At 48.1% G+C, this 16,494-nt stretch overlaps 1 protein-coding gene across 1 annotated transcript in view; it reads right to left on the bottom strand.

Annotated features, from left to right (window-relative positions):
- Positions 1-6,855: 6,855 nt before the first annotated feature.
- GLRX3 (glutaredoxin 3) overlaps positions 6,856-16,494 on the bottom strand; it is a gene marked incomplete at its 5' end in the record, with an annotated part of 31,135 nt that continues 21,496 nt past the window's right edge. Inside the window, 5 exons of the mRNA XM_082854102.1 lie at positions 6,856-7,110; positions 10,500-10,592; positions 10,701-10,740; positions 14,534-14,586; positions 15,557-15,614. Coding sequence (XP_082710228.1) covers positions 7,060-7,110; positions 10,500-10,592; positions 10,701-10,740; positions 14,534-14,586; positions 15,557-15,614 — 295 coding nt within the window. The 3' untranslated portion in view covers positions 6,856-7,059. The remainder of the gene's footprint in view (positions 7,111-10,499; positions 10,593-10,700; positions 10,741-14,533; positions 14,587-15,556; positions 15,615-16,494) is intronic.

The raw sequence follows: 16,494 nt of genomic DNA on the forward strand, positions 1-16,494 counted from the left end.
CCCCTGTGACACCCACTGTGCTTGGGTCCTTGGCAGTTTCTACCTAACAAGCACGGGGCTTCCAGCAGAGCCTGGCCTTCAGCAGAGGGCAGCTCCCGTGATCGTCAGTCTTCTCCCCACCCCACCTCCTGCACCAGCCCTCTGCCCCATTAGGGCCAGTTGGGGCCCCATCCACAAGCCAGCCCTCCGCCCTGTGCTCAGTGCCCTCTGGCCACCGGGACCTTGAATGGCCTCCCTCCAAGTCACCAGGGAAGGAGCTCTAGAGCCAGGTGACCCAGGACCAAATCCCAGCTCCACCTGGTACTGTGTCACCTGGAGCAAGTGGCTTAACCTCCCTGTGCTCAGTTTCCCCATCTATAAAATGGGGTTGATAATGCCCACCTTATAGATTGTTGTGAGAAGTAAGCGATTCACTGTGTCAAATAATACAGGACAGTACTTGACACGTCATCAGCACCAGGTAGGTAGGTGTTGCTGTTGTTATACCACGTCACTAACACAGGAATGCATGAAGAGCAAGGACTCAGGACACTGACTGTGTTGAGGGTAATGTGCACATTTCCCTAGTGAACAGTTTTGGTCAAGTTCAAAGAGAAGACTCATTAGCGGGACAGCAGTTACACTAAGTGGCTCTTCAACAGGACCTCTAGCAAAGAACAGGGTCAGGGCTGGACCTCCCCCCCCACCCCCGTCCCCCCTCAGACCACACCCCCAAGGCTTCATGGGCCTGCACAGTCCCACTGGCAGGGCCCTCACTCAGGGAACCCACGCTGTTCAACACTCTGCTGTCACCTTGAAATGCATCATTGTATCTTTGGACTTGTGTTTGCTAGGTGAAGTCTCAGGGGACAACGTGCGTGCCCACCTGTCCCCCGCCACCCCGTTCACACACAGCGTGGAGTCCCAGTACCCCTGTGCACGGGAGGTCCCTGAGCCTCAGAGCAAGTACAGGTGAGCCTGTTACATCTATGAGCCCGCAGCAGGGAGCCCGCAGCCCTCAAAGGCCATGCTTTCCGTTCAGACCACAACTTGCTTCGTACATAGAAAGAAGGCAACAGCGTTCCAAGAGCCACGCGTGACCGGGAACCCTGTCTGTCCCTCTGCCCGGTATCCCTCGTGCTGGCCGACCACTCACGGTGAACTGACAGGAGGCAAAGATGGTACCCAGACCCCCCCCTCACCACCACCCCGGGCCCTTCCTCCTGCATCAGCCAGGGCAGTGTTGAGAGAATGCGCACCCATCAAGAAGGGGAATAAAAGGTAGAGTTTTGTGCAGCATTTCCAACGTCTGGTAACAAAATACACATGCACGCCCAAACTATAAAAACTGTCATTTCACATCCTCCATGTACAGGTAAATGCTCTCGTATTTGCATTTAAAGTTGTCATTGCACAATACAAAGAAAAGCGGACTCTTGCTAATAATTTAAATTTTTCTTTACTAGGGCATTAAACAGCAAAACTTTAAAACCATGACATAGAGAATGTGGAAGAAAAAAGCTTTATGTTTTAGCACCTCTAAGGGCACTTTTTCCTGCTCTATGAACAAAGGGCCAGAGTTCATTTTGCACTGGGCCCAGCACTCAGGCCCCACCGAGGTGATGCAGGAGGCTGCTTTCCCAGGAGAGGCAAGTGCCCTGAGGAGCACTCTTCCGGAACAGGACATACTTAGGGAACGGAGGGCCCGACACAGAGCCCGGCGCGGTGCTTGTGAGCCACCTGCTCGGCTGCCCCGCCTCCAGAGCCTGACAGCCAGACCCACACACCCTGCCCACCAGGACGCAATGACGCTGGAGTGAGACCCTCAGGACACACGAGGGACAAGTGCCCTGGACTGCATCAATCCTGGCCAGATCTCCACTGTGGGCCCAGAAACAGCTGGGGCCTCTTCCCTGCCTGCACCAGATGGCCTGGAACCTTCCTCTAGAGGGAGGAGGGAGGGAGGGAGGGGCTCTCTGAGGGCATCCAAGCTCCTGTCACCATGGCCCTTTTTTAAAACACAAAACACAGAGCAATAGCATAAAAAACTAAGTAAACGCCCGTAAAAATACCAAGCTTCTCTTCTTCCAGGTTCCAGGCCTGGGTTTGAAGGCTGGGCTGTACTTGGTTCCTGGAGACGGGAACCCTAACCCCCTAACTCCAGGCCACATGGCAAGCATCCCCCAGGCGACCCCACAAAGGGTCAGGCCCTCCCTCTAGGTGTTCATACAGGAAACTTATAACTTAAACAAAACACGTTGTTTTAGGAGATGGTTAAAAACTATCTACAAGAGAAAACCATTTAGATGAAGGTGGGGGAGCCACGGAAGGCCTTTTTGGTCACCTAATTTTTACACAGCCACGGTACTCCTGACGGATTTCGGAAGCCCAAGACCTCTGGCTGTAGCCGTCGTGCCGTGATGCCCAAAGCACAGTGCTCAGGGCTGGAGTTGGTGTCCCTCCTGGCTCAGACCCCCTCCCTGGACCCCTGCGAAGTAACTTAGATGCACCGGAGCCTTCCTCGGGGGATGCTGCGGCCTCAGCGAGGCGGCGCGTGGGGAGCCCGGGCACACACCTGACACACGCCCTCCCTGTTGGGCCTGAATGCCCCGAAGCTGGCCAAACTCACGTCTTCCGGATCTGAACGTCTGTGAACATCAGACAAAGCCCCTAGCATTCTGAAACCAGAGTGGGGTTACTAACTATAAAACCCTGTCTTTGAAATTACCCATTTTGGTGAATGAGGCACCAACTTCTATCCATTCCTACAACTCAACGTCTGAAATGGGGTATTAAAAAAATGCATTTATCTGCAAAGAACCAAATTACTTCTATTTTGGGAAAAAAATATGTGAATTGTGGTAACAAGTACCTATTGTCACATTTAAGAAAACTGACTTTAGGGGCTTCCCTGATGGCACAGTCGCTGAGAGTCCGCCTGCCGATGCAAGGGGACACGGGTTCATGCCCCGGTCCGGGAGGATCCCACACACCGCGGAGTGGCTGGGCCCGTGAGCCATGGCCGCTGGGCCTGCGCGTCCGGAGCCTGTGCTCCGCAATGGGAGAGGCCACAGCAGTGAGAGGGCCGCGTACCGCAAAAAAACAAAAACAAAAATTGACTTTAATTAAAACCTAAATCGAAAATCATGCTTCATATTTCAGTCTTAAGCTTTGAACTTCTGATTTGGCCACGGGATAGGTCTTATTTTTGTAATTCCTTCCAATGAGGCAGGTAATGATTACCTACATCAAGTCATTCAAATGTATTACAGCTGTTTCAGAGGTCAATTAAACTTCTTAGCATGACTAGAAACGTAGCTTTCTTTAAAAATAAGTTAATACAATGAGATTTTCTAATTATAAACATATGCTTCCTATTTTTAAAAATTTGTCTCTGTCTCAAACTCATCAGGAGGTTTTCTGTAAAGTTTGCAAAGGGAAAATCATTTTTTTCTTCCTTCTTGAGCAAGTTACTGATCAGTCAAGATGGACGGCCTGAAGTTCCTGACCGAGGCCAGGAACAGCACGGCTGCCCTGCAAGGCTCAGCTGTCCCACAGGATGACACAAGGTCCCCGTCATCACCAGGGCAAGGCCAACCACCCCCCCATCCTTTTACGTTCCAAGGGCCATTTACATTATTTTAGCAAGTCTCAACACATTTACCTCCTAGGCCTTCTTCAAATCAATCCTTGGACTACAAAGTAACAGGTGGTAAGAAAGAGGAAGGATGAACTGCCCTACCCAGTGCTCAGGAGAGGGACAGACTTCAGCCAGATCCCAGAGTCCTGGCCAGTCACCCAGCATTTCCCATTACAGGTACAAAGGCAACTTAATTCCGTACACCGTGATGGGGTGGCCGCGTGGAGGAGGCGAGCCTCAGGTCTAGGGAGTCATATAATCCCGGACGGAAATCTCAGCCCAAGCCTGCAGCTGAGCCTTTGTGCTAACAACTCACTTATCTCCCTAAGTCCCTCACCCAAATTCCCAACTCCTTTCATTGGTTTTATTTTTTCTTTCCACTTCTGGTTACAAAGCAAAATCAGAGTTTTTTTGTTTTGTTTTTTTTAGTCCCTTCCTGCAAGCTATTTCCCCAAGTGGATACCAATTCCCGAAAAACCCTTCCCTCGCGAGGAAGTTGCCTCCAGGCTCGACACACCAGCCTTGGGGAGCTGCCTGCTTCCTCAGTGAGCCCTCCCGGTTCCCATGGAACAGTCACTTTTTGAAGGGCAACCTGGGGGTTAAAAGACGAAGTCGTAACGGCAGCCAGTGCCAGCATCCCCAGCACCCTGCACGGTGACCTGCCGCTCCCCAGCCCCAGGCCCACCACGAGCCCCATGTCACAAGCGAACTCAAGCACAGGGAACCACATAGGCGAGGAGCTGGCAGGGCTGGGCTGTGCAGAGGCCCCTGGCTCCCCAGCAGACAACAGCGCTTCCCAGCCCTTCTATCCACAGGCACGCCCCTACTCCCCCAAACCAGACAAACTCGCTAAAACCCTCACACAGCCCCTGCCCCAAGTCTGCTCCCAACAAAGTTCAAACTTGCAGCATCCAAACGACACCCTGTCACCTTCCCTGCCAACGGTCTCTCGGGTGCTGAGAACTACTTTGTCTCCAGGATTTGTGGATCCCAGAGATGACGACAATTTTGACAGAACGTTATGACTAGGACAGGCTTGCTGGTTAGGAAATCTGATCGGGGATTACCTATGGAATGTGACATTCCACCAGGCACAAGAATCACCTGCCTTACTCCTACAATATACCCAGAAAAGTCAATGAGGAATGGCTATCAGCTTGCATGGAGGCATCTTGACCTTCCCAACGTCTAGCTGGAAACACCTGCGAAACAGAAACCTGTGCCACTGTCACTCCAACATACCTAGAGCCAACGGACCCAAAAACTAACAGAATTCAAGAGGACAACCTCACGTTCAACACAGGGACAACTCCCCAAAAACTCTGAACCCCAAAAACTCTGAACATCAATGAATAAAACCACTAAAATCCACTCACACTGCTCTCACAACAACACAGGGACAACTCCCCCAAAACTCCCCAAACCCGTGATGCTCAAACAAGGATGATACCGTCAAAGTTTTTCATCATGCAAGAGTCACCTGAAGGAAGGGAAGGCTGTCCTAAAATGCACGTAGCATCTTACATTATCAGAGCAACACCTCTGGCCAGAAGGGTGGTTCCCAAATTGGAGGTCAGCGTGTTTGTTATATATTTGTTACATATTTTGTTACATATATATTATATATATACTATATATTATATATATATTTTTTGTTTACCTGAATGGGCAAGAGGGAAAAAGAAAACAAACTAGTAAAGGTACTGTTGTGATTGCAAAGACACTGTTGCCTGGGATAAGGTGAGGTTAAAATATGACTTAGTAGAAAATATACCAGGGCAGGTAGCACTCGTGGAGAGAGCAGAAATCATGAAAGCGGCGTGCAGACAATTTAGGTTTAGGATAAAAGCACACAAGGAAATTAGGGACCCCTCTGTGAGCCACACACATCCCTGAAGCCAATGGCTTAATAAAATTTCAGTCAAAATTCCATTTCCATCTGCATTTTAAAGGTTTGCTTATACAGTTATTTTCATTTTAAGTGGAAAAATGTAGTTCATAGACTAATGCCCACAAGAGACCCACCTGATTACACACAGTGGCAGGAATACCCACCATGATGGGTGTCCTCCTCCCGGCAGGAAGCAAGGCCACGTCCACCTTTATGATCTCGTGCAGATGTCTCTGTAACACACACCAGGGCATCAGCTCCCTCCTCTCCACACAACCAAAAAGCAGAGAAATGGCCTGCCGCTCAAGAGACAGGAAAAGCCAGCGCCCTGGTGAAGGGCTAACCTGCGTTTCCTACTGTTTCTCTTACCTAAATTGCTGGCCTCTGCACCCCTTTCCTTACAACCACCAGACAGTTTTCAGATGGACAGGCTGGGACAACTCAGTGAGGCTAACATGTGCCACGGGTACCAGAAAAGTCTAAGAACCATGACAGTGGATTCAACCGTCTGTTTAAGGCATGCACAGCACAGGCCTACTGGAGCAACTGTTTTTTCAATACGTTGGATTCAGGATCAAAAATACTACTGAGGGCTTCCCTGGTGGTGCAGTGGTTGAGAGTCTGCCTGCCGATGCAGGGGACGCGGGTTCGTGCCCCGGTCCGGGAGGATCCCACAAGCCACGGAGCGCTGAGCCTGCGCGTCCGGTGTGCTCCGCGGTGGGAGAGACCACAACAGTGAGAGGCCCGCGTACCACCAAAAAAAAAAAAAAAAAAAACTATTGAAATTTTCATGGAATTCTGGACATTCTCCACATACTTAAGGGCTAAATCAATACTTTCAATACAATGATTAAAATAAGTTGTGATGTGTAACGCACAACTCGACAACACCATTCTGCTGCCAGGCTACCATCCTTGTACAAGTTATGAAAGAAGCCTTACTGACACACCTACCGAGAAGTCACCTTCCTCTCAAACGTTTCTTGGTGCTACGCTGCTGGGGCTTTCTGAGACGGGTCCTCAATCTGCAGACACCTGACACTGCCACTGCGACTTCACCAGGCCCAGCTCAGTGATGCTGTCAGGACAAGGTCTGCAGCGGAATTTTCTGAGCTGTAAAGAGATCTTCGGCCAGTGAGGGGAGCCACTGGTTTGGTCTATGAGTGGCTCTAAATACTACTGTGGTTCAGACTCTCACAGTTCTTCACTCTCTGAAGCCTGTCTATTTCTTAACTGCTTCAAGATGCCCAGATGTGATGAAAAAGAGATGAAAAGTGGGTTAATTACAGTAACTATATGTCTAACACCACTGTAAAGACACACTTTTTTACACAATTATTTTTAACTGAACTTGAAGGTGTTTATTGCATTCTATTTTTGGTGGAAAAAACATCACATACGTGTGTTTAGCCCAACCTTGTGAAATACACAAAGTGCAGCTGGGGACGAGCATTTTCTACAGCTAGTCCTCTCCTGAGGACTCAGTCGTGAACTGCTCCACTGGAGTGAAGTCTTTCTTGCAGCAGCCGGGCACCAAGTCTAACGTTTATTAATTTTCTCCTTTCAGTATAGGCAGCAACTCACCATTTTCTTTCAGTTCCTAAAAATAAAAAAGGAAACAATAATATCATGCATACGTATATATAAAAGATGAAAACATCTAAACAATGAAAGATCGCATCTATATCAGAGAACCCAAAGAAACACCTTATTGGATGAAAACTCCAGTCCACCAATACACTTGAACAAAGGATCATGCCATAAAAACTGGGTACACTATCACAGTACAAAATTAAAGTTAAAAGGCATTCTAAAACGAACACCAACAGATTTTTTAGCATTAGCAAATACAGCAATGAGAGCAACATGATGAAGCTTCCTATTTAAACAATAGCAATAAACAGGGAAAACGAACTTTAAGTGACTGAAAAATGAAACGCTGTGATATTAAGGTCCACTCAGATACAATGCACATGACACCTGCGGCCCTACAGGTGGTAAACAGGCTTCACTATTTCAACCAAACTTGGAAAAGCCATGGTACTAGTACGTAAATGTAAAGGCCAGAAACTGTTAAAGAGATGAAGTAATTCAGAAAGTTTTTTGTGCCTATCTTTCAGATCTAAAATATGGAATACAGCCATCAAGTTTAAAACATGACCATGGAGGATAAATAAGATTTTCTAGTTTAAGGTAAACACTTAATTTGATAGAACATTTCAGGTTCTTCCTAAGCTGCATGAACATCAATGAATAAAACCACTAAAATCCACTCACACTGCTCTCTGGATTGAACCCAAACAGGCATGATCCTGTCACACAAACTCAGACAGCAAGGTCTTGGGATCTTCTACCCATTTAACAAGCAGACGTCCAGCTACACCAAAAGGCCAAACAGGGCCTCTCAGAGCACACGACTCAGAAGCAGCAGCAGGCCACGCGGCAAGGTGGGTGGGCCAGGTGGCCCTCAGGTGGAATCTGGCCACGGCTCCCTGGCTGCGACAGGGCAGACAGCTCCCCTAACTTCTGTCCATTTCCTCACCCGATGGAGGAGGAGACGCGGCGGCCTACACGAAGAGCCAGAGGGGCCTGCCTGGCGTGGCGCAGGCCCTTCGGATGCCGCTGTGACTGTGAGCCAGTGGGTTAAACAGCAACGGATCTAAATATTCTGCCTCTCAACTGTTTCTGCATCCAAACAGTCTGCGGTGATGAACCATTCGCCCTTTGGAGGTAACAGTAACACACTGTGTGCATGTTAACCAGCAGATGTTTTCCTCAGGACACTGGCCTGTGGAGTCACTGAGTCTCCGAGCCGTTCATTCTTTCAGTAGCCACTCAACCACCAAAACGGCGTTCACGGCTCCTGCTGAGCGCAGTCAGGATTAACCCGCTGGCAACACAGCTGAGGCTTGAAGTTGGGGGTCTCCAACCCCTGGGCCACGGACCGGTACCGGTACGAGGCCTGTTAGGAACCGGGCCGCACAGCAGGAGGCAAGCGGCGGACGAGCGAGCGAAGCCTCACCTGCCACTCCCCATGGCTCGCGTCACCGCCTGAGCCACCCAGCCCCGCCCCTGGTCCGTGGAAAAACTGTCTTCCACGAAACCAGCCCCTGGTGCCAAAAAGGTTGGAGACCGCTGCTTTAAGTGACCTAAAGGTGAAGAACTGCCCTCTGCCAGAAACAGACCAAAGTGGCAACCTAACAACTATTCCCAGTTATCTTCTCAAAGAAAAATGTTAACACTATCGCACGTTTCCAAATGTGTAAGTTCTTAGCAGGTGAACACAGAAAGTCATATAACGAACACCCTGTTATATACCTAAGAAGAAGTTGCCCGTGCAGCTCAGCTTTAGAATTAAATGAGATTTATTGATTGTATCTCCCCAAGAGCTACCAGTGGCTGAGGTGCAGGCCATCAAACATTCAGACAAGAACAGGCTCAAGGGTATTCTGGTCGGAAGACAGTTTGTGTCTTACAAAAATAAAAAATAGATATAAGATAACGAATGCAGATCTATTTTTGTTGCCTCAGGGCTATTCAAAAGCCACTGTGTTAAACCTTTTTTTTCCCTCCAGGAATGAGACAGTTTATTGGGGAAATGCCTCACTGGCTTGCTCAAGAAGTGTGATGTCAAACCTGGAACTGGACAGGAGACAAAATCTGGGCAGATGAAACCGTGGCCCTGTGTTCAGAAAACCTACCAGCACTCAGGGCTGGGCCAGAGGTCTTTCACGGTACGAAAGCATGGGTTAAAAACTTTCATTTTATAACTAGAGACAGCAGTACTTACCACTTGCTTTCCACTTAAGATACCAGGGATCTGACCTCAGGGAAAATCCTCTAACCGGAGAGGCCGAGGAGGGCCTGAGCCCCGGCAGCTCCACCACCCGCCTTTAGTGAAGGCTGGCGCTTCTGGAGCAGAGCCCTGCATTCCTGCCCAGGCCCTCCTGTGCCCACCCACTGCCACCCTCCTCCCACACCATGACGCCCAGGGTGGGCCTGGGTCGGGGGTAGGGTTTGAGGACGTGAAAGCTGCAGCTGCCCTCTGGGGTCCTGGGCTAATCATGAGAGCACCGGAGCACACAGGTGCTACCAGGTAAGGGTGCCCTAAGTTCTGGACTTGAAATTCTGTAAGAAAAGTCATGTTCGTTTAAAATTCAGTTAGAATTTACTTAAAGCAAACCAAAGAAGGAAATTCATCATTAAAGACATGTAAGAAACAGCGTCCTTGAAACACGCTTACGATCTGACAGAGCTCTCCAGTGTTCTAGCATCTGAGAATCAAAGGGGGACTTGGAGATGACCTCATGTCTCGGGGACACAGCCAGCAGGTCCAGGCCGACACTAGGTCTCAGGCCCTCGGGCCCTTAGCCCGGTGCTCTTCACGCCATCACCAAAGTGCATGTGAGTAAAGCAAAATAAAATGACACCAGAAAACAACATAATTACGATAATATAAATAGAAAAGGACAGGAGAACTTCAGGAGCAGGGGCAGAGCAAACACTTCTGGCCGGAAAGACTCTGTAAGTGACTCACAGAGAAAGGCCCTGAAGGGTACAGAAAGCATACTTCAGTATGAGATATGCAAGGAAATCCAAAGCAGAGACAGGGTGAAGGAAAGCTGAAAACATGGAAGAACTTAGTACAGTGTGAATAAATCAAGTTCTGAGCTCGGCCACACCCGGAGCCACTCTGAATGCCCAGTCACACTTCAGACCCTGGTCAGCAGTCCCTCAAGAGCTGGAGGAGGTTGTGAAAGGACCCAGCGTGGCAGGAAAGGCCACACAGTAAGGGGGCTGATTTGCCCAGATGAGGTGAGAGCTGAGAGAACGACAGATATTATGGTCGTAAAGATAGTAATGCTGGTCTAGAAGTGATTAGATATGAGGCCAGGAAAGAACATCGAGGACAAACCCAATGAAATAATTTTCAAACGCGCCCGGGTTTTCAGTTCTCTGGACTCCCAGACGAACGAATCCCAACCTCACCTTAACGATGTCCAATCCTCCAACAAGCTCCCCTTTCACATACAGCTGAGGGTATGTCGGCCAATTGGAGTAAGTTTTTAATCCTTGCCGAACCTACGGAAACAACAGGGACCCTGAAACCTTTCTGTCAGATTAGGATTAAATGATAATCCTAACGATTAAAACTAAGATAAAGGACAAAACATAAAACATAGAACTTACTTCTTCATCCTCCAAGATATCAAATGTCTCATATTCAACACTACAAAAAAGGAGAAAACATTTTAACAAGAAATACAGTTTTAGACAAAAATTATAAGAACTATTTGGTGTTCCAAAAGGTCAAGAAAAGTAAAACTATTTTGTTGCTAACAAAATTTACTGTGGAAACATAGAAATGATTTTACTTCTTAATCTGTCAGGTACTACACAGAATAAGTCATCCCAAGAAACGAATTTATCTGGAGTTTTCTCTACACAGTGTCAGGTCAGACAGGGGTCGGCGACCTTTCTGTAAAGGGTGAGGCAGTAAACATCTCGGCCCTGCGAGCCATACAGCCTCTGCTCCAACCACTCACCTCTGCTGTGAAACACAGAAGCAGCCAGACAAGGCAGAGATGAAAGGACAGTGTTTCAATAAAACTCGATTTACGTAAGTAGGCGGCCAGTTGCAGTTTGCCAAGTTCAGGCTAGACTCAGCGTTCATGCAGGCCTGTCGTTAACACCCTCGCTCCATTTCCAGCCCCCTCGGCACTGCTGCTTCCTAACCTACTGGCAGCTGCTTAGGGTGCAGGAGGGAGCAGCCCTGCTGGTGCCCATGGATGGAGGCTGGGGGCTCACCAGCTGGGAAAAAACATTGCCAACCAACTCTACCCTCTGCAGATGTGCTTTCCACACAGCAATAAACTTTATCACAGAACACACACGCTATACTTTCTTTTTCTTTTTAATTATTTATTTTTGGCTGCGTTGGGTCTTCGTTGTTGCGCGCAGGCTTTCTCTAGCTGCGGCAAGCAGGGGCTACTCTTAGTTGCGGTGCATAGGCTTCTCATTGCAGTGGCTTCTCTTGCCGCGGAGCACAGGCTCTAGGTGCGCAGGCTTCAGTAGTTGTGACTCATGGGCTCAGCAGTTGTGGCTCACGGGCTCTAGAGCGCAGGCTCAGTAGTTGTGGCACACGGGCTTAGTTGCTCCGTGGCACGTGGGATCTTCCCGGACCAGGGATCAAACCCATGTCTCCTGCACTGGCAGGCGGATTCCTAACCACTGCGCCACCAGGGCAGTCCCTCGTGCTATTTTCAATATGCACGAAACCAGTGAAAGTGTTGTGGCTTTATGCCATGTAATGAACACTACTTGTATAAATTAATGAAAATTCAACCACATCTAGTCAGGGAGGATTTCATTACAAGGTGGTCAAAGAATTAGTAAGAATGTAAGATTGAATTCCTGCAGGGAGACTGTGGGTACAGTGCAATTCCAAAAATTGGCCAAAGAAAATGCCACATATAAAGAAACAAATTTTGTCTTCCATAAAACCAAAACCATCTTCAGAGGGAAATCTTGTTTACTGAGTGACCACATTCCAAAGAAGACTGCCCACGATGCAGGAAACAGTCAAAAACATAACCTGACAGGATAATCAGCAGCAAGTACCAAAAAAGGAATGTTTGAAAGAAGAGCAAAAAAGATTAAAAAAAAAAAAAGAATCACCCAATGTAAGTCTCCCTTCAAGTTTAACTAAGGACGCAGATCTCCTAATTGACACAGTACAATACAAATATGAGTTCTGGAACTATCTATAAAGGATCTAAGAAGTGCCGGGCCTAAATGTACATAGGTATACAGAGTCACAGCAGCCAATATGTCTCCTAGAAGTTCACTGTAAAGGGTGCTTTTCACACCCAATACACACTAGGTACTCAGCCCCTCAAGGCACACATATTTTGGCTAGGGAAGGAACAGACAAGCGCAAGAATGGAGGAAAGGGGCTTCCCTGGTGGCGCAGTGGTTGAGAGTCCGCCTGCCGATGCAGGAGACCATGGTTCGTGCCCCAGTCCGCGAAGATCCCACATGCCGCGGAGCGGCTGGGCCCATGAGCCAAGGCTGCTGAGCCTGTGCGTCCGGAGCCTGTGCTCCGCAACGGGAGAGGCCACAGCAGTGAGAGGCCCGCGTACCGCAAAAAAAAAATAAAAGAATGGAGGAAAGGAATAAAGCGCCAGGAGCTTCCTCCACATTCTAATGGCTCTCAGCAAGACCGCGGGCCACCCAAGTTAACAGACCCTGGGAGGCGTTTAGCCAGTCTCGAGCCGAGAGGGCACTCTCTCCCAAAGAAGGCGCTCCACTGGGGGTTAACTGGTGCTTCCAATCCAATGAGGATTAGACAGACATGGGACAGAAAGTCAAGTTACGTAGACTTTCCACCAAATACTTGAGCGGTGATGGGCCTAGGGTTGTCCTACCCTGGCCTCAGGACCTGAGGGGACACACTGGCACTAGGGAGAGGTGGCCTGAGGGCAACTGACTGGGATCTGTGGCAGAGGGAAGACAGAGAAAGGGGGCGTAAAAAAACAACCAAAGCCAAGCCGGCCTCTCCTACATCCTGGGGTGGGGTGAAAACAAGGCAGCTGGAGGCCACAGGACAAAGCAACTAGACTCTCCTCTGTGAAATGTCACAATCATTTGAAGAGAACAACTGTGTTTCTTCTTTGGTCCCTAAAGTTGTATTTGAACCTGTGCTACTCTACCCTGCCCAAGAATGCCCAAATGCTTCAGAGATGACTTTCCGTGTCACTTCACAGGGTCGGCTAGTCTATTTAAAGCTACGGTTAGGGGCTTCCCTGGTGGCGCAGTGGTTGGGGGTCCGCCTGCTGATGCAGGGGATGCGGGTTCGTGCCCTGGTCCGGGAGGATCCCACGTGCCGCGGAGCGGCTGGGCCTGTGAGCCATGGCCGCTGAGCCTGTGCGTCCGGAGCCTGTGCTCCGCAACGGGAGAGGCCACAGCAGTGAGAGGCCCACGTACCGCAAAAAAAAAAAAAAAAAAAAAAAGCTACGTTTAGAATCCTTACAATATTGAAAAGAAGCAGTTGAGAAATAATAAGGAAGAAAGATAAGCAGAAACATTTGACAACCCCATAGAACATGTGCTAAGTATCTCCAAACAAGTGGTTTGGTGTTTTCTTTGTTTTCGTTTTTCTTTTAATAAATTTATTTATTTTATTTATTTATTTTTGGCTGCGTTGGGTCTTCGTTGCTGCGCACGGGCTTTCTCTAGCTGCAGCGAGCAGGGGCTACTCTTCGTTACGGTGCGCGGGCTTCTCATTGCTGTGGCGTCTCTTGTTGCGGAGCACAGGCTCTAGGTGTGTGGGCTTCAGTAGTTGTGGCACGTGGGCTCAGTAGTTGTGGCAGACGGTGGGCTCTAGAGCGCAGGCTCAGTAATTGTGGCTCACGGGCTTAGCTGCTCCGCGGCCTGTGAGACCTTCCCAGACCAGGGCTCGAACCCGTGTCCCCTGCACCCGCAGGCGGATTCTTAACCACTGCGCCACCAGGGAAGTCCCAAGTGGTTTGGTTTTTAACCACAAAACTCAAATACAATTTTCTTACCCGGCAGCTCCATCACTAAGGAGAGCAAAAGCATGAGCTCTGCAATTTAATTTACCCTATTTCTCAGATCCAGACAATGGATCTTAATATGTATCCTATCAGTTTCATGAACTATTTGGAAACTAGAATATTTTTTTAAAGAAAATTAAAAACCTATAATACACTTTCCCTAAAATATCTTTATGCATGGTAAGAACTCAGTTATCAAGTTTCCTCTGGGAAAGTAGACAAAGAGTTATTCTGATGACTGCCAGAATACCTCCTCTATGTTACCGATAGGTTGGACACTGGCCAGAAAATTCTATTGTGGTCTAAGCCAAAGCATTCGCAAAACGTTAGAGCAAAAATAAATAGATAAAAATATATGAACAGATATAACAACTGAAAAGCATCAGTGGCAGAACTGAAAAGTTAGCATTTCTTAAAACATACCATTTGAAAACAAGATTTACTTACCCAGTACTATTTAGTATTTCCAGAATCTGTCTGCTGAAGCCACACTTAGCTTCCTAAATTTAGAAAAAAACCAATTTTAGGATGAACTGCATTTCCTACACAGCCCACTAGCATGGTTGTATCTAATGCTCTGTCAAGGGGGACAGCACCTGCAGAAGGCAGCCACCTCCCAGGGCCTCTTCACATCAAGAGCCGTCAGAGGAATAAGACCTGCACCTTCAGGACTGACCCATCCAGACGTCGTCCGAGACGCACAGCCCCTAGACTTACCTCGGTTTGTAACCACTGGAGATGACCCGTGCTCTAACATTATAACCTTTGTGGTCAGAAAGGTCCTGAGTTAAACCCTGAGGCTTCTGCTGCCCCTTCTCTATTTCACTCAGACGGCCTCAACTCCACCTTTCTGCAATGATTAGGGTCATTGTTTTCCTACTCCCAACTGGGCTTCTACTCCCACTTTTTAAATCTACCTTTACACTACAGAGCACCAAACTTTTCTGAGGTTATGGGAAAATCTTACAGTTTTTTCCACGCCCCAGGATTCCAACTCCCAATCCTTTGGGAAAGACCTGGCACCACATAAACACCTTAACTGCACTAATGATTCTGTTCCCAGAATTTATGCATACTTCCTGGGCTTCCAGGAAAAAAAGGATAAAAATCTGCTTTAAATAACCACCAAAAAGAAAAAAAAAAGGTATAACGCGGGAAGTAGAGAACCAAACTGCACACTCCAGGAGTCGACAGCAGCTAACAGAACCAGTCCAGTGTTAACAGTGCTGACCACGTTAGCTGCAAAGTTTGGCAGCAGGAAGAAATGCACCCCACTGAGATTTGATGATAAAGTCAAGCAAAATGTAGATCACTTTGTTTGATCTCCATAAGCACCAACTGAGGCCTGGATAACTTCCTGCTACCACTACAGCTTCATTAGCTAAAGCCAGGAAAAAAAGATTTAAGTGTCCCCTTGCTGCAGATAACATCAAAAGAAATTTAAAATAAAACCATTTTTGAGTTCTTTACCTGTTTGTTTCCTTTCATAAAGAGCATCACAGAAGCTTTATTTGTCAGTACTTTGAGCCTGAAGAGAGAAAATGGATATAAAACGGCTCAGCTAAATTACTAAACAGCACTGTCACTCTGCTTCATGAGCAGCGAACATCTTTGAGGGAGAGCAGGATGAGGGTCCACAGCTTTGAGTGGCATTAAACAAGCAAACACACGGACATTTTCCTTTATTTCACTGTCTCCCTGAGCCACTCTAAAACACAATATGGCTTTTTAAGGCAATGAGTGTGCCTTCAAGTTGCAAGTTAAGCCCATCAACTCACAGAACTAAAAAAATAATAACCAACTCAATAAGGAATTGTTCAGTAAGGGACCTACACACTGAGCCCACCCAGAATTTCCAGAACTAGACGTGTGTGTCCCTTTCCCATCATGAGGCCCGCATGGCTCTACACTCTTCACGCCCACAAGGTCCCACCTGGAGGGAGAAGCGCTAAATCTTGGAGCACCAACCAACACCAGCTGCTAAAATCAAATGCTCTCGTCTTGACTTTCTGTTTGGTGCTTTATACCATCTTTCAAACCTCCTGATCTAACTGCTGTCAGGAATGCTAACCATCTACATGCAGCCTAGAGCCCAGTAACGGCTCTCAGCAACAGCCCGCAGCAGGACAACGGGCTGCTGAAGGGCCTCTAGGCCCCAGTGGACAATGGTGGTCACAGCACCGTGTTCTCCTCCTTCCACGTGCTCTGGATCATTCATGGCTCCAAATCTCCTCAGAGAAAAAAGGTATCACAAACGAGACACACCAATCATGCACAAAGCTACGTCACATACATGTTCATGTGGTACAATCAGCTAATTCTCAGAAAGACCCCAATCACGCACCTGGAGACCCAACTACCGGGATCCAGGGAACCAAACAGGTCCCTCTGTCCCACCCACAGAGACA

Source organism: Leucopleurus acutus (assembly GCF_964270905.1).
Source record: "Leucopleurus acutus genome assembly, chromosome: 14".
In the NCBI taxonomy this organism is placed as follows: domain Eukaryota; kingdom Metazoa; phylum Chordata; class Mammalia; order Artiodactyla; family Delphinidae; genus Leucopleurus; species Leucopleurus acutus.